This window comes from Pteropus alecto, unplaced genomic scaffold (assembly GCF_000325575.1).
Source record: "Pteropus alecto unplaced genomic scaffold, ASM32557v1 scaffold79, whole genome shotgun sequence".
NCBI classification, from domain to species: domain Eukaryota; kingdom Metazoa; phylum Chordata; class Mammalia; order Chiroptera; family Pteropodidae; genus Pteropus; species Pteropus alecto.
The window spans coordinates 10,905,013-10,930,139 of record NW_006494612.1 but is presented as its reverse complement, the minus strand read 5'-3'; the positions used below and the strand labels follow the sequence as shown (position 1 = coordinate 10,930,139).

General features: G+C 32.0%; 1 protein-coding gene across 1 annotated transcript in view; it reads left to right on the top strand.

Moving 5' to 3' along the window:
* The window catches only part of GOPC (golgi associated PDZ and coiled-coil motif containing), a 32,419-nt gene extending 7,545 nt beyond the window's left edge, over window positions 1-24,874 (top strand). The window contains exons 2-8 of the mRNA XM_006926121.3: window positions 6,681-6,845; window positions 10,903-11,078; window positions 12,140-12,305; window positions 15,112-15,207; window positions 16,450-16,614; window positions 18,790-18,970; window positions 21,797-24,874. Coding sequence (XP_006926183.1) covers window positions 6,681-6,845; window positions 10,903-11,078; window positions 12,140-12,305; window positions 15,112-15,207; window positions 16,450-16,614; window positions 18,790-18,970; window positions 21,797-21,927 — 1,080 coding nt within the window. The 3' untranslated portion in view covers window positions 21,928-24,874. The remainder of the gene's footprint in view (window positions 1-6,680; window positions 6,846-10,902; window positions 11,079-12,139; window positions 12,306-15,111; window positions 15,208-16,449; window positions 16,615-18,789; window positions 18,971-21,796) is intronic.
* The last annotated feature ends 253 nt before the right edge of the window (window positions 24,875-25,127 follow it).

The window sequence follows — 25,127 nt, the reverse complement described above, 5'->3', positions numbered from 1 at the left end:
AGTTCATTCATGTTGTCTCCTATATAACGCACAGCTCCCTTTTTAAACATATCTTTGATCATGTCATTCTGTTTAAAATTTCTCAATTATACTTCAAATAAAATTCAAACTCTTTATTATGGCCAACACACTCTGTATGATTTGACCTGGATAACTCTCCAATGACATATTTTACTGTTCTTTACTCTTATTCTATATGGTCCAGTCACATGGGCCTCCTGTCAGAAACTGAGACAACAATTTTAAAAGTTTTTAGTCTCAGGACCCTTTTATACCCTACAATTATGAGGTCTGCAAAGAGGTGGGGTTTTTTTTGTTTTTGTTTTTGTTTTTTAATGTGAGTTCTGTCTACTGGTATTTATTGTATTAGAAATTAAAACTAAGAAAACTCTAAATATTTACTACATCAGTTAAAAATAGGAACAGTAAGCCCATCACATGTTAATATATGTCATTTTTAATGAAAACTATGTATATATTTAAAAAATAGAAAATAGCATTGTTTTACAGTTTTTCAAACTTTTAAAATGTCTGTCTTAATAGAAGACAGCTAGATTCTCACATCTGTTTCTGCATTCAGTTATAATATGTGGTTTTGATACAGTATAAAAAGAAAATTTGACCTCACAGAGATAATGTAGTTAGATAAGGGAGGAGTGTTTTAATAGCCTTTTCAGATAATTGTGGATATTCTTCTTTGATAGTAAAAGGTAATTTCTTAAAGGTTAGTTACAATGTGGAGTCTGAAACTCTATCAGTGAACTTTTCATACAGTGTTGCATTAAAATACATTGGTCTGTTTATGCAGTCTTCGTAATGATCTTTTACCCAGGCATGATCTTAACATCATGCATTGGTCATTTTGAAAATGGTTTGCTAAGTTATGCAGATCTTCCAAATGCTCGCACTTCTCATTATACAATATCAAAAAATCACATTTGTTTATATTTTTCTCATCAGAAAAGTCTTTAACTGTTGAGAAGCTGTCAAGCTCATGGTGATGGATACAAGTTTTCCAAAATTTGAATTTTCACTGACTCTGCTGTCTGTCAAGTAATTTAGGATCTTTTATGTAAGAATCTCTGTGATACATTCTTTTAAAAATTTAGTTCAGGAGAAAACAACAGTCTCACTAGATAAAATGGCATTGCTTCTTTTAATGAGACAAAGAGAATTATATAATCCATAAATGTTTTCCTATTAATAGGAAACAGTATTAAATTGAATACTCAATAAACTGTAATAAGATGGTATTTTTTATAATGACATCCTGCCATCCCTATCTAATGTTTTTTTTTTTTATATTTCTTTTATTGACTTTATGAGCTTTTGGGAAGTAGGTGGATATAAATGACAAATTTTAGAAGTGGTATAATTTCCTAGGATTTAAGTTTCTGTACCTTGCATCCTAAATTGAATTTTCAACCATAAAAAACATATAGACATAAAAAGCATAATTTTTTCTTTTTAGTGAAGTGATTACCTTTCGTACACATGCTTTGAAACAAAAGGTGTGGAAACATTTACAAGTAGATGTGAGATAATATTTATATCTTTATCAGTAGCTTTCTGTGTTATGGTTCATTACAGTTAAAATGCCATCTGGAGTCAACTATTTTCTTTGCAATTCTTAAACAGCTTGGGAAATGTGTGCTTTTGTGTGCATGCATGTCTGTGCCTGCATGTGTGTCTGTGTATTTTCATGCCTGTGCATGCACATGGCGGGAGATCGAGTAAATGGCTAGCTGGAGAGTGTTGAGAGTCTCTTAAGAGTTGTTTCTAGTTCTGAGATTTGGGGATGTGATCTCATATGGAGCTAGCTCTTGGACTGTTTCCTCACCATTTTTCCTATTACTGCCAGAATTACAAAGAATGTCAGGAGGTCTGAGTTTTAATCCAATGCAATTAGTGATTGGGGCGGCTCACCTAATATCTTTGGACTTCACTTTTCATCACGTGCAAAATAAAGGTGTTTTGCCAAATTGTTTTAAGTTCTTAGCTTGGACCTTTGAAAATGTTATCAAAATTGCTATATAGCATGCCAAAACTAATGAGCTGGATTCAAGTTCCCGGCTGTACAACTTGATGTTTGCTAATTTCTTGTCTTAGGGGATTCTCCCCCAAAATGAGGTTTTGAAGGGTGCTTAAGGTAAAGTAATTGGCATTGTTATCCATAAGACAGTTAAAGAAATAAAAACTAGCTTATGTCTAGAAAGAAAACAGTATAGCTGTTGTATATTTTTTGAAGATTATCTAGACAGTGGATTAAGGTCAAGACAAAGTGGAATAATAGGAAACTGAATACAAAAATTACTTTGATTTTGTGCCATAGAGTGGATTCCAGTAGTTAAGAATTATGTTAGAAAGGAATTATCTTGGTGGAAAAGTTTGGATGTTTTGAAAGAATTATGAGATGAGAAATAGAATAGTAATGACTACAATAAATACAAATAAGTGGTAATGTTAATCCTATAATATTATTTAGATAAACTGCCTTTCTATTTGTCCTTTTCATTTCTAGGAATATTAATTCCTGCTTTGCACATTATGCCCTGATTTTTCATCTGTCTCCTGACTCCATTTCAGCTGATAGTGATGATCTAAGAACCATATTTTGAGAATCATCACTTTAGAAAAGCTCAGCAGTGGTTGATTTAATAATGGCTTGGGTGAAGTGAAGGCCACAGTCTTAAGGCTGAGAGATCCTCCTAGAATGAAATCATTTCATCCTTAATGAATTTTAGGGAAAAGATGGCTTAATGATCAGTTTTATTTTATTTTTTTCTGTAAATGAATCTTCAAGATCAAATGTAGGAAAGTAAAAAGATTGTAACCCAAATAAAGTCTATATGTAATATAGTCTTTAACTGTTTTTGTTTTTGCTTTTTAAAACATTTTTGGATATCACTTGAAAATTTGAGTTGAGGGTTGAAATCAGCTGTTTCTTTTTAACTTAGCCTTTTCTAGTTATAATGTGGCCAGGGTAAGACAATGAGGTGAAAGATGCTCAGACTTTTTTATGGTTAAGCTGATTTTAAGTCTTACTAACTACTTATTGTATGATCTTAGGTAAATTGCTAAACTCTATCTTACAGTTTCTTTAATTATTAAAAAAAAGTTGGAGAGTATGATAAGAATCACAGATAATGTATGGTGTATATTCCTGCCACGTATTAGGTAGATGCTTGCTTTCTCGTAGCTGTGAATATTGTTAGTAAGTTAAACGTATGTATTGTAGCTAAAGAAACACATTTTTCCTTAAGGCTAATTACTTGATAACACTTCTGCTGCCTAGCCCTGGGAGTAAGAATTGGGTTCAAAGTGCTCTTTTGCCACTAACTAATTGGGTAGCCCCAGAAATAAAAGCAGCCTTGATGGGCCCTGGCTTCATTATCTAAATTTTAATTGTCATAATCATAGTCTTTATGGTGTCTAAGATCTCTTTGAATTCTAAAATTCTCTGACATTAGGAGGATAACCATTAAGTAAAAGATGGAAATTTTTAATCTTGACATAATATTTACCAATGACTAATTTTTTTTAGCAGCTGAAGTGTTTATATCATATGCAAGAAAAGAGTTACTTAAATATTACTAAATTTAAAATAAATTTTAAATACTTGTCTTGCTCCAAAATAATAAAACTGGGCTTTCAATTTTGATACCTGCATCCACTCTTTGTGAAGAATTCTTTTATTTATTTATTTTTAAGTTTAGCAACCTCTTGGGAAATTATTTCACTTAATGCAGAGTCCATGTTAAACCATTTCATCTAAACATGAGTAACAAAAAGATTTCATTTAAATCCCATAAAATGTACTGTAATCCAGAAAGCTAGAAATTAATAGAATAATATTACAACACAATGAAAACATCAGAAAAATATGCCCACAAAGCAGATGAAAACTGTAGATTGTGTTATAAAATAAAGGAAATTAATAATATGACTAAAACAGCATAATTCAGGAATAGAAAAACTCAGAAATAAAGCAATAAAAATAAAAAGAATACTTACCGAGCCCTGAAAAGATAGGAAAAAGTCATTTCTGAATGGATACTAAATTAGAAGGAACATAAAAATAGACAACACAATAAGAAGAGCAAGAAAAAGGATATGCAAGAGAAAAATAGGATTTGAAAGGAAATTACAAATATAAAGGTAAGAAAAGAGTAATTAATATTAGTATAATTGAAGTCACTGAAGAAGCATTAAACAAAAATTATTTAAAACATATCAACAAATCCTCATTTATTGTTGGTAGAAATGTAAAATGGCTCAGCCAGTAGTTTGGTGGTTTCTCAAAAAGTTAAACATAGAATTATTATATGGCCCAGCAATTGCACTCTGGGTATAAACCCATAAGAATTGAGAACAGGCACCCAAATAAATATGTACACACAATGTTCATAGCAGCACTGTGCATAATCACCAAAAGGTTGAAGCAGCCCAAATGTCCATCAGCAGATGAATGGATAAACAAGTTGTGCTGTATACATACAGTGGAACATTATTCAACTATAATAAGGACTGAAATACTAATGGGAAGTACTGATATGGGCTATAACATGGATGAACCTTTGAAAACATGCTAACTGAAAGAAGCCAGACTCAAAAGGTCACATACTGTGCACTTCCATTTAGATGAAATACCTGAAATAGATAAATCCATAGAGGCTGTATTTTAGTAAAATACTGGGCTTTCAAAATAAAGCAGACCAATCTTTTCTTTCTCTTATGAGTGACTTGGTCTTTTGGAGACCAAGTCACTCATAAGAGAAAAGATTAGGACTGCATGTCTCACTAGCAGTATTTCATAACAGAAGTCAATGATGCAACATATTGAAAATACTGAAGGAAAGAAAATATGAACCAAACATTTTATATCCAGCCAAGTTGACTTCAGTTATAAAGACTACAAATAGTCATGAACATACTAGAAGTCAGAGAATATTATGAGATATTTCTGAGAAATCCATTAGAGAATGAGCTGAAACCATAGGCTTTAGTAAAAGGTCTGGTGGTGAGCATAGAATATAGTTAAGATTGGAACTGAGGCTATTGGAGTTAATGATGATCAAATATTTAAATGTTCTGTACTGTATGTCAGTGAGAGAAAAAGTTCCCAAAGTTATATAGTGATGATGGTTATAGAACTATTATACTGAAAACCACTGAAATATATACTTTAACAGAGTGAATTTTATGGTATATGAATTATATCAAAACCATTATTAACAAAAAACAAAAATGTCTTTGAGAGCCTATAGTCATTTTCTATAAGATTAAATCTCAGTTTCGGTTTAACATCCAAAAGCCCTTCATTGTACCTAGCCTCACTTTCCTAATCCAGTCTCGTCCAGTGTATCAATATACAACTCCTCTAGGTAGTCTAATCTTAATAATAACATCTTCATATTCTAGTAAGTGCTTTCATGTATAAGATTAATAATCTTATGAGTCTTTTTTTAAAAATTGGGGAAATTTGAATGGAAACAGTGGTTTATCTGGAATCACAGGGCTAGTACTAAAAGTCATTTCAACCTAAAGATACTACTGAGCATCTTTTATGTACTAGACATTGGTTGGTGCAATTGGGTTATAGAGATATATCCTCTGGTCTCTATACTCAGAGAATTTACCTAAGTTGCTTCCTGTCTCTCTCTCTCTGCTAGTCATCTTCCCATCTGGGAACTGCTTTACTACTACTATTTCGTCGTCGTCATTTTCTTTCAAAGCCCTTCTAAACTCAATCCTCACTTTCTTTAGACCTTTTACTTTGATTTCCTTGGGACCACACCAATTCTAAATATACTTGTAACTTGCTACATTTTTTAAATTTGTTTTTGCATGTATATTTACCCCCTCAGTTGATAAGAAAGCTTCTCAAAGGCATAAATAATTATTTATAATTTTAAAAGTATTTTCTATAATTTTTCTTCATTGTTAACAGTATAGTTCTGGGCCCCTAAATGCTTAGTAAAATTATATTGAAAAGAAAACTAAGGCCTTTCCTTGATCTTTAGTTCCTTGGCTAGTAGAGAAGACCAAACACACACAAGAGACACATCCTGTGTACAATAAAACAATGTATCAATTGTAAAAAAAAATTCAAATCGAATGGATAAGTGGTTCTGATAGTTGTTTTGCTATGTTGTAACAGTTAACTGAAGCTTATAGATAACTGATCTTTAGACCCTTAGTAGCTCACACTTTAGTACTTAAAGTAACTACTAGTTAGTGGTTTGGCTGATTTAGGGTAATGTTCTTTGGAATGAAGACAGCACTACTAATTGGCATCGCCTCTAGTAAACTATTAATGTTAGTTACCACTATAGCACATATTATCTCTATAGGATGGCGAACCAGCCCATACCTATATATTTTCATAAACCTTATAAATAAAGTGAAACAGTGAAAAGCCTTGTAAGCAAAGTAAAAAGAAGTAACATTCTGTTATTAGAAGATATTATTTATGGTAGAGCATTATTGCCGCTCAAATATCTTACTTGTACTATCAATTTTGTGTCGGTTTAGATGGTTGTCCTGTAGCTCAGATAATGGTTTTCTGGTGTTCATCTATTCTTTTCAAAGATAGTCTATAGCATTCTTGAATAATAACTGTTAGAGTCAATATAAAGAAAATTAAGCATACTTAACATTTTTTATTGTTTTTTTCTAAGGCACAGTTGGTGGATCTGAAATCTGAACTGACAGAGACCCAAGCAGAGAAAGTTGTATTGGAGAAAGAAGTACATGATCAGCTTTTACAATTGCACTCTATTCAACTTCAACTTCATGCTAAAACTGGTCAAACTGTTGACTCTGGTACCATTAAAGCAAAATTGGTAAGTACTTTAGAGTGGAACATATACATACATGAACTTTAGAGATTGAAGGGAGCAAATTTTAATGAGGCTTTTTAATTATAAAAGGCAGTTATGTGCACATTCTGGGAAATTTAGAAAATGTAGGAAGTGTAAACTTCAATGTGATCATCCATAATCTTATCACCCAGCGATACTCAGTTATAGTATCAATAACCAACTGCTACTAGGATTTTTTCCTATTTAAAAATATCTGTATAAATATATTTAAAAGATATTTGTGACTAAGACAGTTTTTTGCCCTACTGCATCAGTTAGGATTTAATTAAGCTTCATATAACAGAAATCCCAAGTAACATTGGGATTATTCTTGATTAATACAAATTATTTTTTCTCCATTAAAGAAGCCCTTGGACAGACAGTCTAGAGCTGGTATGGCAGCTCCACAGATATCAAGGATCCAGATTCCTTTTGTTCTTGTGCTCTGCCATTTTTAGCTCATGATTTCTATCCTCAGGATTTGTTCATGTCTGCATTCCGGGCTGAAAGAAGGGAGGATCTAAGGAAAGGGCAAAAAGATGCTTCCCAGCTGCGTGAACCTCTTCTAAAGAACTTTTTATGAAACCCTCTTCAATTGTTTTGCCAATCAATTTAGCTATCTCGTTGGCTATCCCTTGTTGCACGGCAGTCTCTTAGTTGGTCACATGATTACCTCCATTTAAATTGGAGTTCTGTTAATAAGGAAGAAGGGGAAAATGGAATTGAGTGTCAACCAGTGGCACATTTTTTTTTTTTTTTGCTTTTAATATAAGCATTTTCCCTACCACTTGAACAGTTTGGTATTTTGTGTAATCTATCATTGTATACATTTTGCACAATTAACTATTGCCTTCTTAATCAATATAAATTGTTTAGATTTTTTAAAGTCTCATTTCACTTTAACTTCATATATATTGAGTATGTACAATGTGCCAGACACTTTGTTAACTATAGAGGACACAGCAACAAATAAGACAGATGTAGCTTGGGAGAGGTGGGAGGTAAAATGGTGTTCATGATGAGAGTAATGCATCTTTAGGTTTTACTTGTTTTCAGTTAATTCTATTTGATTGGTTAATTAGTTTATAATACTGATATATTAGAATTTGTTTAAATGAATATTTCCATTCTCCTAAAGTTCTTTTAAATACTGAAATTCTGAGAATCTAAGCTAGTAGTGTTGTTTTATTTAACTGACACATATCAGAAACCTGCTTCTTTGGAATATTTGACATTAACATTGAAAAAACAATGTACATTTTCACTAGAAAATAATTCACCTGAAGTTTTAACATTAAATTTGAGGCAGGCTGCTATAATGGAATGACACTGCACCAGGTGTGTTAACTAATTTTGATAAAACAAAACGTTTTAATCTAATACTATCCAGTTACTATTCCTTATAGATTTGCAAATATATTTGTTTTAATGAACTTTACCCAAATGATATTCAACATGTGGGAATTTTCCTTTTGATGATTATGCCACTAGATAAATTCATTTGTTTGATGTTTTTCTAATTATAAAACTTTTTTCTTATGTCTTAAGTCCATCCCCTCTGTGGAGGAGCTGGTAAGTATGCTGTTTGTGTTTTGCTTTAATGTCATGCTGAAGTGTTTTTAGTGTTTTATTTGCATATTACATGTTGTCACTTTGTATTTGAAAATGATGTTAATGATGCCAGTCTTAATGGGCCAGTACCTGAAAAGTCCAGTGGGTGACCCATTGCTCCTTTCTCATTAAATGTTAAAGATTTTTCTTTCGTTTGCTATTTGTAGCCATTGTTTGCAGATCCCATCAGTTTTTGACAACTTTCACATCTTTACTTCAAAAGAGCAATTGGTTTTCCAGTTGAGTGTTTTGAAGATACATTAAACAGGCCCAGCTTTTCCCTCTTTTTGTTCTTGAATTTGTTCCCAGAGAAAGAATGTGCATGTTGGTTAGTTTCTTATTCATCCAGTGCATGTGTTGGAACTTTTCAGCTGTCTTGAAAATAATTGTGTGGCCTTTATAACTGAATTTTGAAACCCTTTACCAGAAATTATTTTAGAAAATAACAATATATAAATTTTTAATATTTTTCCCACTATCTCAACCTAATTGGATTCCAATGCATCATATGGCTTTACTGCTTTTGAAAATACACTGTTTAGCTGTTTAAATATAAAATGAACTTCTTGGTTGAACCTAAAACTGAACCTAATTATAATAATCAAAGGGTTAATTTAAAGAAATGTTTTTTTTCTTTAAATGGGATTAACTTCCATTTTCTCAGTCCTTTTCTTAGTTACATCTGTTAATTCCAGGCCTGAGAGTTGGTCAGATTCATTAGGGGTCTGAATCATCAAAGCAAAGCAGTGGTTTAATATGTGTCTCAGATTTCATAAATAATTGTGAGTAGATAATTCCTAACAAAGTTTATTGAGCCCATAAACCAAAGAATTATTGGTCTTTTAGGAACATTTTTTCTGAAACAGCATTAACCTCAATAAATGTCATAAAAAGAATTTTCTTCATGTTATCCAAACCATGGTTTCTTTTGGAAACTGATACCTGCCCTTTTAAGAAGTAGGTTCTGAAGTAAATTGACATTTTAATAATTCCAAAGTTGTCATAAAAGGAGGATTTTAGGTTATTAGTTCTTCAAATTCTTTAAAAATAATATCTAGAAATTATGTTCTACTGGTTATTTTTTTTTTTTGCAGAAGTTGAAAAAGCCTGCTAACCTTCCTCTGTTTATCACATACATAACAACAAATATTTTTAATAAAAAAGTGATAAATATATCCACCATTTAGTAGTTATCCATTTTAGCGCGTATATTTTTTTTTTATTTTGAAGATTGTAGTACTCACTGTCTTGTATTTGAATATATTATATATCAGTGTTTAAAAATAACATATATTGATGTACTGTTGTCAAAACAGACAGTTAAATTAGTACCATACTATATTTTATGAATTGCTAAAAAAATTTGTTTAAATATTTCAGCTTCTTAATATCCAAAATAAAAAGGGAAATAATTACAGTAATCAGTACCTATACAATGGAAACTGACATTTGCCATTTGCTCAAGAGAAACAATTTTTCCTGTTACTACCGTAGATCTTTTAAGTCTCATATAGTGAAGTGTCTTCCACATCTCATCAAGAAATGTAACCATATTTTCACAGAATTTTTAGATTCTGTAAATTAGTGAGTCAGAAAAAGTTCTACTCAGGATAAATACAAGTTTGCATTTTTTGGATAGTTTTTTTTGATCCAAAAATAACACTTAAAATATGTATCAGAGCCCTTAATTCACCTCTCAGAAGGGTTTTGTTTGGTCACATTGTGTGTGTGTGCGTGTGTGTGTGTGTGTGTGTGTGTGTGTGTGTGAGAGAGAGGAGAGAGAGAGAGAGAGAGAGAGAGAATATATTAGAATTAGAATTAGAATTTAACTGCCTTCAGGCAGGATTTCGTACCTTCCATTTTCCACTCCTCTCTGTCTTGTTTGCTCTGCTTGGATCCTGAAGGCATGTACAATTGTAACCCTTGAGCCATAGGAATAGACATCCTGTGTTTTATACTTTTAAGGTAGATTGAACAATATTTCTCACGTGCGAGCTTATGATAAAAATTTTATAGTGAAGATCTCTATGTAACTAAATGATTTTGACTTGCTTTATGGAATTGTTGCATTAAAATTAAATAAATATTTTGGCACAACCAGGAAAGTGATTGTTTTTAGTCTAGTTTCTGAGTCATTTTTAGGAAATAGCAAATTGAAGCCACTTCTATTATGTAATAACATGAGCTTAGAAAAGTCGGCTTCTCTTAGTATCCTTACTAGAAGTGGGTCCAAAACCTCTTGGTACTAATTAAAAAGAACTGGATCCAAATCTTTGCATTCTATCTTATAGAAATGAAGTAATTTTATCCTATGCTTTTATTGGTAGTATCATAGACTATGTGCTTTTGTGTATTTTATGGAACATAGTCCATTGCACAAGAGTCTTAAAAGTATTTTCTTCATTTATATGTTTTTTAATTCTAATAGGAGAGAGAGCTTGAAGCAAACAAAAAAGAAAAAATGAAAGAGGCTCAACTTGAAGCTGAAGTGAAATTGCTGAGAAAAGAGAATGAAGCCCTTCGTAGACATATAGCTGTTCTCCAGGCTGAGGTTTATGGGGCAAGACTGGCTGCCAAGTACTTGGATAAGGAACTGGCAGGAAGGTGTGTGAAAAATAGGTACCCTTGTACTCTTAGGTGACAAATTGGATATTTAATGAGGTCAACTTTAATCTCTTGTAGTAAATGAAACATTAATCTTTATTTTAAGAATTATTTTGCGGTTGATTATAGCTGTTAATATTGCTAGCATTATATGTTGCAGATTTATTTAGCTATACTAAATAAGTATTTCTGGTTTATACACAGACACACATACACACACAATAGTAACAACTATGAAATGCAAACAGTTCTACAGCTGCACTTTTCAACCATTTCGCCTTGACACCATAACAAATGATGTTCACAGTTACAGTACAACTTCATAAGGAATTCTTTCTCTGATCACTGAAACTTGATCTTTTGTGCCCCTCAAAGCATGTTGGAATGACAGTGACTTTATCACAATATAGAGTTCTGCTTGCACAGTGAATTATTTACAAACTCTAGATGATTTATTATTAGTACTAAAATAATTTTCTGCTCATTGTTTTAATGTCACATTAGAGCTGATGTGGAGCAAATAAAAATAATTTATGTCATCTTGAATAATTTAATGTCACATTAGAGCTGATGTGGAGCAAATAAAAATAATTTATGTCATTTTCTAATAACATTTAGTACATTTAAAATAATCATTTTTTGGAAAAGAAACTCTTTAGATGAAATGTTTTTGTACAGTTACAGTTAGCCTCATCTAAAGACTAGTATTCAATAGTATCTGAGTTCGATGACCTACCTTGATTGTGCATGCAAGACATGAAGCACATGTTAAGTGACATTCTTCTTATAAATGGTTTCTTAAATGTATTTGAATTAAATTTATGACTAAAGAAGGTCGCATTTATGCCTTTTTTAAAATGGTTTTCCCTTGAAGACGTTTCTTTTCAGAGTTTCATATCTTTTTAAATCAGAGAGATAGACATTGGAAAGTTCCTGTGTATTGGTTTTATTACTAACTTAGATTTATACAAAAACTTACTATGTTCAGTAATTCTTCTGAATTCTTTCTATAGTACGCATAATGAAGAACTAATCAAATTAACTCTTTTCCCAATATAAAGGGTCCAACAAATACAGTTACTAGGACGAGATATGAAGGGACCTGCTCATGATAAGCTTTGGAACCAGTTGGAAGCTGAAATACATTTGCATCGTCACAAAACTGTCATTAGAGCTTGTAGAGGACGTAATGACCTAAAACGACCAATGCAGGCACCACCGGGCCACGTATGTTTGCTTTGCCACTGTTTCTCACTCAACCTCTTCCTTTTTTTTTTTTAATCGAAAGTCCTTCTACTAGTATTTAAAACCTTAAATTAAAAAGTGAAAATGGATTAGATTTATTTAAAACAGATACATATTTAAAAGTGTCAACAACCCATAGCTCTCTACAGATTTACTAATGCCCTAGAAGTGATACTTCTGAAGACAGTGAACTATTGCTAATAAATGCATATTACTAGTACTTTGGCTTATATTTCAAAATTTTCCTGGATCATGATTAGACATATTTAAATTTGTTTTAAGCTTAGCAGAGAGTGTGTGGTCATACTGATAAATTGGCAGATATTTTTGAGTGGTTCTTTAATGGAATTTTTGGTAGCTAGATGCAAATGTAGTTTCTGAACTAACATTTACACCTGTTTGTTCTTGAATTAGGATGGAATTTGAGATCAGTGTTCAATTGTCTACTTCTTTAGCCTTCATGTACAGGAGCATTCCTTTTTATCTAGATAAATATTTATCAAATTTCATTATAACAGCTGTCTGATAATACAGACTGTAATATAATAAAAGCATGTCAAATCCTACCCAGTGGCTCACATATCTTAAAATCAGATAAAGCATGGCCTGAAATAGTAAAATTATTTATTGCCTTTAATAATGCAAAGGTTATTGTAAGGAGTGACATGTACAGGGAGTTGGTGAGAGAGAAGTGGGGCTGGCTTTAAGCACTTACATGTACCGTTGTCTTTTCTGGGATATTGGCGGTGCCTGTTAACTTCTAAGCAGGGGCCATATAACAAAAGTTACTTTATGCTAAATAAAGGAGTTTGAACTTTAACCTGATAATCATAGGAGTTTTAAATTTAATAAGGTTTAATATGTTTGACACTTTGGTATAGTTAAGAGGATATGTTGGAAGGGGGTCACATTGAAGATGAGGGGATACCTTAGATACTATAATAATTTAAGGAGAAAGTGATGAGAATAAAGGAAGTGCATTTGAATGGAAGGACAGGTTTGATAGAATTAAAATCAAGAGGACTTGTTGACTCACTGCTTTTGGTTAAGTAGGTAAGTGAGAAGACTAGGTTTTGGTTTGGGCAACTGAGTGAGTTGATGCCATTCATTTATAAAGCATATAAAAGAAAAGGAAGGTTATGGGGAAAAGGAGGGTGATATCAGTTTTAGACGTGTAGTGTATGAAATGCCAGTGGACAGCCAAGATGTATCTAGTTGGATATATGACTTGGGAATTCATGAGATAAGTCAGAGTTGAAGAAATATTAGATGACATCATGGATAGATCTTGAGATTATCATACTAAGTGAAATAAGTTAGACAAAGTTGAGAACCATATGATTGCACTTATGTGTGGGATATAAAACTGATGAACTAGATAAATAGGCAATAGTTGAGTTCATTAACAAATGAACTAGATAAATAGGCAATAGTTGAGTTGTTACCAGAGAGAAAAGGGCGGAGGGAGGGTGGTAGATAAGGGTAAAAGGAGTCAAATATATGGTGATGGAAGGAGATTTGACTTTGGGTGGTGAACACACAATACAATATTATACAGATGATGTATTATCGAATCGTACGCTTGAAAACTATAATTTTATTAACCAGTGTCACCTCGATAAATTTAGTTTTAAAAAAGAAATATTAGGCAAATCATCCATCTGTTTATAATCGAAACTATGGAATTGATTACGTCACCCAGGAAAAGTATATAGAAGTTAAAAAGGAGGACAAGGATGGAAAGAAACTTTTATGGAGGAAATAGCTCCATCTCAGGTTCCTTCCTTTGGTGACCTATCAGATACAAGCTATCTGGGAAAGAAGTGTAATGGAAACGAAGGAAATGGAAGAGAGAGGGTTTCGAGGAGAAGGTAGTGAACAGTATTTACTTTCTGAAGGTTAGAGTAGTGACTAAAAAGTCTTCATTGGATGTAACCATACTGGTTACCAGATACTGTAGAGAATACAATTTTAGTGGAGCAAGTGGGAACAAAACCCTAATTACAGTGTTTGGAGTAATGAATGTGGGAGACAAGGAAGTGGATGCAGTGAGGATTAATTTTGTGTGAAGATTAAGGAAGGATGGAGGAGGATAGTAGCTAAAGAAGATAAGTAAGGATTGAAGGATTTTCATTTTGTTTTGAGTTTGTACATGATCAGTATTTTAAAGCTATAAGAGGCTTTAAAATAAAGAGGTTTGTTTATATGCTGAATAGAGAAGGAGCTTAGTAAACAGGAAAAGAAGAAAGGTACCAGAGGAAGAATTATTAATGGAGCAAGCTCCTTTATTTAAAAGGTAGACTCTGGAGCTCAAAGGAATGAAAAAGTAATGAAGGATCTGTTTGGTAATTGGTTTTGCAGTTGTACAAATCAGTTAAAATGGATGTAGATCTTAAAGATATTTTCCAGTGAAGGTAAACAATTACTCGCTTTCATTTCTCGAAGGCATTTGTTTATCAATTAATTCTTGGCAATTTTTTTGTAATGTCCTACAATTTAAAAAGAGATATATCAGTGTTAAGAGAATGTGACAGAAGAGTGAGAAAATCATCTATACATTTCACTATATTAACAGAACAGCTATTTTCACTTTTCCATTTTATCCATTAATTACTTTCCTAACACTATGCTGTGTATCCATTGCAGGAAATTAAGGAAGATTTCTTTGTTTAATAAAAACAAGTTTAAAAAATAATAATAAAAACTAGTTATATAACATGAGTTTACTCTATTTGGCATATTATTTAAGTAATACTAATTCTTCTTCTTCCCCCACCTCCCCAATAAGGATCAAGACTCTTTAAAGAAAAGCCAAGGTGTTGGTCCCATCAGAAAAGTTCTCCTCCTTAAGGAAGATCACGAAGGCCTTGGCATTTCAATTACAGTAAGAAGTAGTGCTTCCAGTCTTCTTTTCTATAGTTACCTAGTATAATCATGCTCCTTCATTGAACATCATTGACAAAGTATTCTGGATATATTTACTAAATAATTAAATTTGCCCCCATGGGCAATCTTTTTGTGTAAACTTTTTTTGTAAACTTATTTTTTGTATGTAAATCTTCCTAATAACTGTTAACTATACCTTTAATAAGCATAGTTTAACATTTTTCATAGTTCTGTACCATATTCTGTGATGCCTCTAGGATCCTTTGGAAATGGATATGACCGTTTTCTTCTATGTTAAATGGCTCCAGAATACATAGTTTTTTTCTCTAGCGTGTATGTTATCTTTATCTCACTTCTTTGCTGTCAGATTCGACTAACTTTTGGGTCCAAACATTCATCCTTTTTAAATTTGATGCTTTTATAAAGAGTTGTTTTGGGCACCATTCCTGTGAGCGATCTTTTATAAAATACATATATTTGGAGTCATTTTGCTGTTATTCAGTGCTTTGTTCCAGATGAATGAATAAGGTGGTTTTACACTAATTTTCATTTGGTAATGCTTAGGCACTGCATAAATTCATTTACTTTCTGGTATTGCTTAATGTAGGAATGTTTCTTACCATAAAAAGTTTATCTAATGAATATTTATTGAATTACCTACCTTTTCAAATGCACTGCCTTCAAAAATTTAGTAGAAGAAATAAGATACACACAAATAACTGTGTTACAGGATGGAGAGTGATTGATACTAAATACTGCATTTCATCATTTCTACATTGCATATTTTTTGCGCTTTAACATCTGAAATTGCGATTCATCTTATGATCTTAAAATTATTTTTGTGGTACATAAAAGAATGGAATGTCTTATACCATTTATAGTGATTTAGATTCGATAAAATCTAATAGTGCTGTAGACTACTAGTACATCAAATATTTTTATTTATATTTAAAAGAGTTTAGCCAGTTGTAGGTTTTTGTTTTGTTTTGTTTGGCTCTAGAATGCTTTTAGAAAAAGCACATGTATGTTATTAATCGTTTACTAAGAGGTAACCCTTTGATGCTCACAATTTATCATTACTTAAGCAGCAAATAAGATTTCACTCAGCATTTATAGATAGTATAGGTGCTTTTGAAATATAGTTTGAAGAAAATATTTTATTGTTTGAATAGTCTGTGGTTATACAAAGAGTAAACTAAATTTACTGCCCTGTTTTGTTTTGTTTTGTTTTTTTCATCAGGGTGGGAAGGAACATGGTGTTCCAATCCTTATTTCTGAGATCCACCCAGGGCAACCTGCTGATAGATGTGGAGGCCTACATGTTGGAGATGCTATTTTGGCTGTTAATGGAGTTAACCTAAGGGATACAAAACATAAAGAAGCTGTAACCATTCTTTCCCAGCAGGTAGGTTCCCTTTATGCAATTTAAATTGGATCTATCAATTGATTCTTTCTGAATCTATTGAATATTTTATACTTCCCTAGGAGATTTCTCAAATAGTAAAGTGTTTATATATAGATAACAGTTTCGTTTAATTTGGGATTTTTATAGAAGACATTCAGCCTGATTTACTGAAATGGGAGATTTTATTTTCTTTTTTCCACAGTTGTATAACTTTAAGCAAGTTACTTACATCCTCTGTGCTGCAGTGTCCAGTGCTGTAGTGAGCTGTAAGGATTACGTATGTTAATACATATAAAGTGCTCGGAACAGGACCTGACTCTTAGAGAGCAAAACATCATTAATGACAAAAGCATTATACAAATATGAAGTATTATAGAAAAAACAGTGCTAGAAGTGGATTTATTTTATAGTCATAAATGTTAGAACTGAAAGAGTCCTTAGAAGTCATTTAGCCCAACCCTCTTATTTAAAATGAGTAGGCTAAGATTCTTAGAGAAATAAATGATTTTTTCAAAGTTGCAGAGCAAATTATAGAGTTGAGATCCATATCCAGAAGTCGTATTTATTATTTAGTGTACTTAAGATTTGTTTTGTTTTTCCTTCAAGAATAGGGTTGAGGGAATTGGAGAGGCATTAGTACTACTTGAAATGTTTGTTGGATCATCAGTGTGATAAGCCAGTGTAGAATTGAATCTCAGACTTGAAAGTGAATTTATAGCTCATTTAGCTCAACTCTACATGATGCATAAATCTCTGCAATATCTCTAATTAAATAATTACATTAAAAGAATAACTTGATGATAAAGCAGTCCATTCCATTGTGGAACATTGCTGATTTTTAGAAAGCTCTTCATTATAGTAATCCTAAAATCTGTGTTTCTGTGACAGCCACCCACATACCTACTTCTGTCACCTAGAACTTTACCAAAAACCACTGCATTATTATCTGTCTCCCCAAAATGCTTTTTTAAAAAGCATTGTCTGATAAGGGAGATCTAAGAATGCAGCCGTGCCTCTTTAAGCTAGTGTCTTCTCAACCCAACTTGGCTGTCATCCAGTAGTACGAGAATGGGTTGAATGGCAGCTGTGGTAAAGGAGATACAAATAGGCAGTCATAAAGAGTTTTAAGGAAACGATAAGCGCATATTAAAATTCTGAAGCATAACCTTAAACTGCTGGGAAGAAAGGAGCACCAAAGAGACTAACAGCGAGTAGCAGTAAAAAAAACAAAAAAAACAAAAAAAACAAAAAACCATGCTTGCTTTTAAGCAAAGGCAGGCCATAATTTTCAGAGTTGCAGATACCAGACTCATCACGTGTAATGATTGTAGTCTTTTATTAAATGACAATTATAATTTATAAAATAATCAACTTTTTTATTTGAACATAAAGTTGTTATTAATAATTATACAAATATACATTTAATCTAGAAGAACAAAGAGTCAAATTTCTATTTTTCTGTTTTACTTGTTCATCATATTGGGAAAATTATCTGCTTTCTCCAGGACTCACTAAGGTTTTTCATTTATGTAAAAGGGACTACAATAGGGTTATCCTGAGGATTGAAGGATATAATTTTGCACAGTGAATACAGTGACTACTATTATTACTGAACAGAATACCTTGATTAACACTATGTCTGATATTCAGTGAAAATTAAGAAAAGGTTCAAGACCTCGTCAGTAAGAAACAAAATTTGTCATTGTATAGAGATTTCTTAAATTAGTCAAGGAAAAGTTTGTGTGATGACATCAGGTACAACTTTAATATCTGACTATTTAGATAAATCTGCTGAATTGCTATGTAAAGCACAAAATGACAAAATGACTCTTAAATTGAAAATCTCCTCCAAAATTCTATAAATTGAATAGTTAAGCATCCTTTTTAATTTTAGGCCTATTAACGAAAATACTGTGAACAGTAGAAAGACCTACTGCAGTATTATAAGAAAATTACTTATAGAGGATTCATGAGGTTGGTCTGGACACACCAGCCTCGAAGTCCTCTTCACCCTCTTGAGATTCTAGAATTTTATTGTTTGTTGTCTTGAAAGGAGCTGCATCTGAGGTCTTAAGTGCTGCTCTTCACTTGTCTTCCACTACAAAGAATTTAGAAATCCTTTTTTCAATTACAGTTAGAATAACTTGACTTCCTAATTTTCTTTCCTCATTTCAGAGAGGTGAGATTGAATTTGAAGTAGTTTATGTGGCTCCTGAAGTGGATTCTGATGATGAAAATGTGGAGTATGAAGATGAGAGTGGACATCGTTACCGTTTGTACCTTGACGAGTTAGAGGGAGGTAGTAACCCTGGAGCTAGCTGCAAAGACACAAGTGGGGAAATCAAAGTGTTACAAGGTAAAAGTCACTCTGAAAGTTCTTATTAATGTATTTATTAATAAAATTTTGCAGTATGAATGCCTTAGATGTTTTTCAGTAACACTGTTTTAGTAATGGGGAAAACGTCATTAACTGAATGAATAGCCTTTTCTTGCTTGTAGTTTTATTGTACACCAATAACTGTCGGAATTTTATCTGCATATTAGTTTTTCTAGATGTATGTTGGACTTTAAGACAGGTACGTTACCAGTCATTGAACTACAAGTGATCCTTTAAAAATAAATAAAATTCAAGTTTTCTAGACTCTGAACAAAGACCAACATGCCTTTTAGAGTAAAGCTACTTTAATGTTATCTTGCTGTCTTAATACAAATTCTTCTCATAATACAATGAGTTACAGGTGAAATGTGAGTAAGGGATTAGACTGTAGTTTTATGATTATTATAATCCGGATATGTGATTGTGAGGATTTTTGGTTTAATTTCATCTCTATAATTTACTCATATTGTATAGAAAAATTCTAACACTTTCTTTTACATAGAGCAGTAGTTATTAAATTGTCATCTATGGTTCTCTGAGGGGGTCCCTGAGACCTTTCAGAGGGTTCGTGATATTAGAATTTTTCATAAAAATACTAAAAAACCATTTGTTTTTTTTTTTTTTTTTTTTTGCTGTGTTGATATTTACACTGATGGTACAAAAACAATGGGGGTAAAATTACTGGTGCTTTAGTATGAATCAAGGCAGTGGCACTACTGTACTAGTAATCATTGTTTTCTTCCTTGCCATCCACTCAGAGTTAAAAAGAAGAAAATGCTAGTTTCACTTAAGAATATCCTTGATGATATAGTAAAAACTGTTCATTTTATTAAATCTTGACTATTGAGTACAACTGCCTTTTATATTCTGTGTGATGACATGGGAAGTGTGCAAAAAGCACTTAGTCTGTGTGCTGAACCAAGGTGCTGGTCTCAATGAAAAGTTACTTAAGTGATTAAGTTGCTAGCTGTATTAGCCATTTTTTTAATGGAAGACAGTTTTTACTTGAAAGAATGACAAGTTATGTTTGCTCAGGCGATTTGGCAGCCATTTTTTTTAAATGAACAAAGTGAGTTCATTACTTCAAGAAAAACAACTGACAGTATTGCCAGTGATAAAATGTGAGCTTTCAAGTGAAAATTAGGATTTCATAAAACATGCATGCATCAACCACCACGACCTCAAGAGTTGTTCCACACTTAAAGAACTTTTCTGATAAGATTGGTGGTGATTAATGAATGTGGTTTTTTGATATAGTAAAATGAAATGCATTAGCTTTTAGAATTGCTACATAACTCGGTGATCTAATATTTTTCAAATGACCAGTATGTGATGTTACAAAATGCTGCATGGGAAAGCCATTCAAAGTACAAGGCAGACAAATGGATTTTAATGTTAACAATGCAAAAAGTTTATTGATATGATTTTAAATTGTGTTGTCAGATTTTGGTATAATATCAAGAAGAATATTAACAGTTACCTGAAAGGGCTATCAAGCTACTCTTCCCTTTTCCAACTACATGTTTGTGTGAGAGTGAACTTTTTTCATACTTGTAACAGACTGAGCAGAAGCAAATATGAGAATACAGCTATCTTTTGTAAAGCCAGACATTAAGGATATTTGCAAAACTGTGAAATAATGCTATTCTTCTAACTAAATTTGGTTTGAAAATATAGTTTCACTAAACAAATATGTTATTTATGTTAACATTTTGGGGGTTTTCGTCATTTTTAACAAAGCAATTTTTTTTTAGTTTTCTCAGTTTTTATTACTAGTATGGTAAATATCGATAACCCACATAACATTAATAATCAGCATTACCAAAAGCTCTTCAGAGCCCTCAGTTCTTTTTAAAGAGTACAAAGGTATCCTGAGACCAAAAAGTTGAGAACTTCTGGCATAGAGTTTTATAGTGAACTGATGAACTGGTGCCCTTCTGGTAAACTTGTATGAGTTATCTACGTAGAGACAGCAGTAACGATTATTATTCTCGTGCATCTTAAACAAACTGTGGCAATATGTTAAAACCTTATACTGTTAGGCTGCTCTCCCTGTAATTTCATTATCTTTCAGCCTTTCTACTATTTTCTCTCAGAATTAGAAGGCTCGTTCCTTTTTTTTTTTCAACCGAGGCTAAAATACTTTATCACCTATGTAAATTGCAGACCAATTAAAATGATACTCAACAAAAAATGGATGCTCTTAGGATATATTACTATTAATGGACTCAACTCACAAAAAATAAATCCATTGGGTTTTATTTAGCATATGTCCATACTTCATAGCTCACTCTGATTTATTTGAAAGCCTATTATCAATTTTGTAGATAAAGCAAAATCAGTTTTAAATTGTATCTGGACATTGTCTTACCAACAAACTAGATTTTTAGCAATAAACTAGTATGTACCTTAGTGAAGTGAAGTTAAATAATCTTAAAGCAAAATGTAAAAGAAAAATAAAATTTATAATTTAATTTAATAGATATTTGTACAAGTAAAATTGACTGAATTTTACAATTGCGTTTATTCTAAGTTTCATGGAAAATTTGGTGTGAAAAGTTTTACAATTTTTAGATATATCCAAGAAGTAATATTTTTAAAATCAAAATAATATTTGATATTTACCGTAAGAATGAAAAATTTCTTTTTCAGAAACTGCCGACTTGACTAATTTAGGGCCCCATTGTTTGCCTTATATTACTATTAATTACAGTGAGCATTCCTATGTTATTGCTCATTAAAATCACAAGACCCTTTTTTATTGTTTTTACTCTAGAAAATGACTGCTTCTTTTTTCTCTTTTAGGATTTAATAAGAAGGCAGTAACCGATGGACATGAAAATGGAGACCTAGGAACTTCAAGTGAAACTCCACTAGAAGATGGTGCTTCTAAATTAGATGATCTACACAGTCTGTATCATAAAAAATCTTATTAAATTGACTGTATCCCCACTCAAGATTGTTAATCAGACTTTTCCGAATTTGGGGCACTAGGGAAGATGGGACAAAGACTATACAAGGTCAAGGGAGGCTGTTCGTTGCCTAAATGAAAGGCGGGTACCTCAGGGCTTCATGTGAACAATTCTAAATGCATAACTCCCTGTTTTCTGTGGTATACCATAATTGGCTATTGCATGTAAAGCAATTTTGATTTTCTTAAAAAATTGTAAAGCACCAAAGCATGTGTTTCCTAAAGGGATGTTATTGGGCTCTTCAGTACTAAATGAAGCACTACTGTTTTGGTTCCTTTTCCATTTAGTAGAAGGATAGCGCAAACTGATATTTTATAAGAAATAGCCTTTAAATACAAGGGAATAAATGAATTTATATTATATATTCCAAAATGTTAAGTGTGGTGTTTCGAAGGACAGAACTTGACTCAATGAATTACAGAAATGTAGATTTGACTTAATTTTTTTTAAACTGAAAGATGGTTTGTTTGTTTGTTTTTTTAAATATATTTTGCATCCCGATATCTAAATCAGTTCTTAATGATTACTTATTGTAATAAGTTTGCCTTTCAGTTTTATTCAGTGCAGTACAAAATAGTTTTGTTTAAGCAATCCTTTATCAATCAGTGCTGCACTAGAAATAGTTTCCGAAAAGTAATGTACATTGTACTTTTCTGGTTTTTAAAAGAAATGCAGATGGATGTGAAATATCTGTTCTCAATTATGTTGATCTGTGTGCATGGTATTGAAGCGTTACATTATTAATGTTTAATCTCAAATGTTTTTTTTCTAGGATCCACAAAAGACAGTTTTATACATTTTGAGTTGTTCATAAAACTTGTCTTGATGTAATTGTCCTGGCACTCAAAAGATACATTTTTCTGGCAGTAAAAGCTCAAATTTATTACTGTGTTAACAAAACACATTGCATTAAACAGTTTTCTCTGAAAGTAACTGATTTGCCAGTCATCTAAAAAGCTGCGGTACTGGTGGGAAAGATAAGGTGAAAACCTTTTGATACAGTAATTGTTCTGGTTGGCTTTTCATGTCAGTGTAAGTTTGGCTAAAGTGCTTTTCATATGTGAACTACAGATTTGCTAATTCTGTTATCCCAGTATTAAGCATGGAGTACTTGTTCTTATTTACTGTTCTGCAGGCCACTGTACCCTGTGAGAAAGTGAAAATACTGTTTTAAAAGGGGTGATAGTTTTTGCCAATATCACTGTTTTAAAGGATAGGCATTTAAGAGAATATTAAGTGGGGGAAAGCCTACAAGGCTTTCAGAGTATTATCAGTTCTTCATTTCTAATATTCAGATGTAATGCGATATACAACACATTTTGTTGTCTTTCCTAGATGTACTATATATTTCTTCATAGGTAAATCTATAAAATGTATATACTTTATTTGATGGTTTTGCTATTTATAAATTTTATGTTTTAACTATTGCTCATTTATGGTTTGTTTTGGGTGGTTTTGTTCATCTGTTATGTCACCATGTTAATTTGTAATAGAAATGTACTTCATAGTATATATTGTTACTGATATTAAAATACCTTGTAGGATAATATTGCCTCTAAGCAAAAGTTAGTATTTAATTGCACAACTGAATAAGCAAGCTACATGTTATTGTTTGTTCCTGACATGCTAGGCTAGGCCTCTTAAAAGAAAAAAAATGTTTTTCCTTATTCATTCCCATGCATGACATGAGATCTGCAAACTAGATTTTAGCTAGTGTATTTATTTAGCCAAAAGATTTATATTGTAGCATATCTGAAAACTTTTTGGTTGTGACTTGAAACCACATTTTATCTTTTTAAAACACAGTCCAGAATGGGATGACCATGACATTTTTTTCAGAGAATGTCTTTTATCTACTGTGACTGAATTCTTAGGAACTATTAGCTAAAACCTTTTGATTTTTAAGACCTATCTAATAAGTTTATAAAGAATTTTTTTAGACCTTTGAACTGGCATATCTATGAGAATGATATGTAATATAAACGATTGTATGAAATGGTTATGATATAACTTCTTTCAAGGACCTGATAAGAAGAATAAAAAAATTTCTGTGTAGTTTAAAATTTAAAATTGTACACACAGGTCAGTTCCCTTTTCATTCCTGTTTAACCTTGGTTTACAAGCCTACATGAGAGCACTATTGCTCAGATGCTACTGTGAGCATCCTGTTAGATGTTTAAAAAGTACCCAGTTAAAAGTTTATTTCAGAATATATGATTTTGGGGGGGGATGAACTAAGAATTATAGACTTTTTCCAAAGGACTAAATGAGAAGCAGTTTTTATATTTTCACATTTATAGGAAACTCAACAGTCAAGTTTTTAGGACAAAACCAAACAGATAAGGAGAGAATTGTTGCATAGCTGTTACATTTAAAAAGGAAAAAGTATACAAATGCACATACGCACAGTAGCTGAGAAAAAATTTTCAGTAAGGTATAAGGGTTGTGTGTGTGTGTGTATATATTTACATGTTAACCTCTAAATTCTTTTTTTATAGTATCTGTTGTGAATATGATGGAAAAACAACATTTGGGTTATGAGACATGTTAAATTAGATTTAAGAGAGTTGAAAATTTTGTGTCTTGGTAATTATAACTGAACAGTTGCCAAAAGTTAGCACAGCTTGTCTTGGTGCTGGTTTTATTCCTCACCCCACCTCCACAGTGGACTAATGTTTTCATGTTTAAGCTGCACATTATTTGATATCCTTATTATGTAATCCATTATCCCACCTATCCAGTCTTCCACTTAGGTAGGCCTCACATCTGTAGGATTTATGACAAATGTATTATATCTAGTTAAGTTGAGTTTAATATTTTTTTATTAGCCTGTAAATAAAAATGGCATCTTCTACATGAAAATGATATTGATCTCATTTTTTTAAAAGTAAACTTTATCTTTCACATTTAATATTTTTGTTTATTGTTTATTTCTAGTAGCTTCTGTTGTTTGTACCAAGTCATAAGCTGCATGCAAAGGCCGAACCTAGTTAATATGGTAGAACAATTTATTTTCTGGTAGGAATTAACTGTTTGATCTTAGGAACTGTTTAATCTGAGTTAGTTAAAAACATGTTGGAAGGAATTGCCAGAGCAACTATGGGGACCAGCTTTCTGTTGAAACTTAGCAGATGGCAAAAACTCTATAGTCTCCTTGGGTTAAT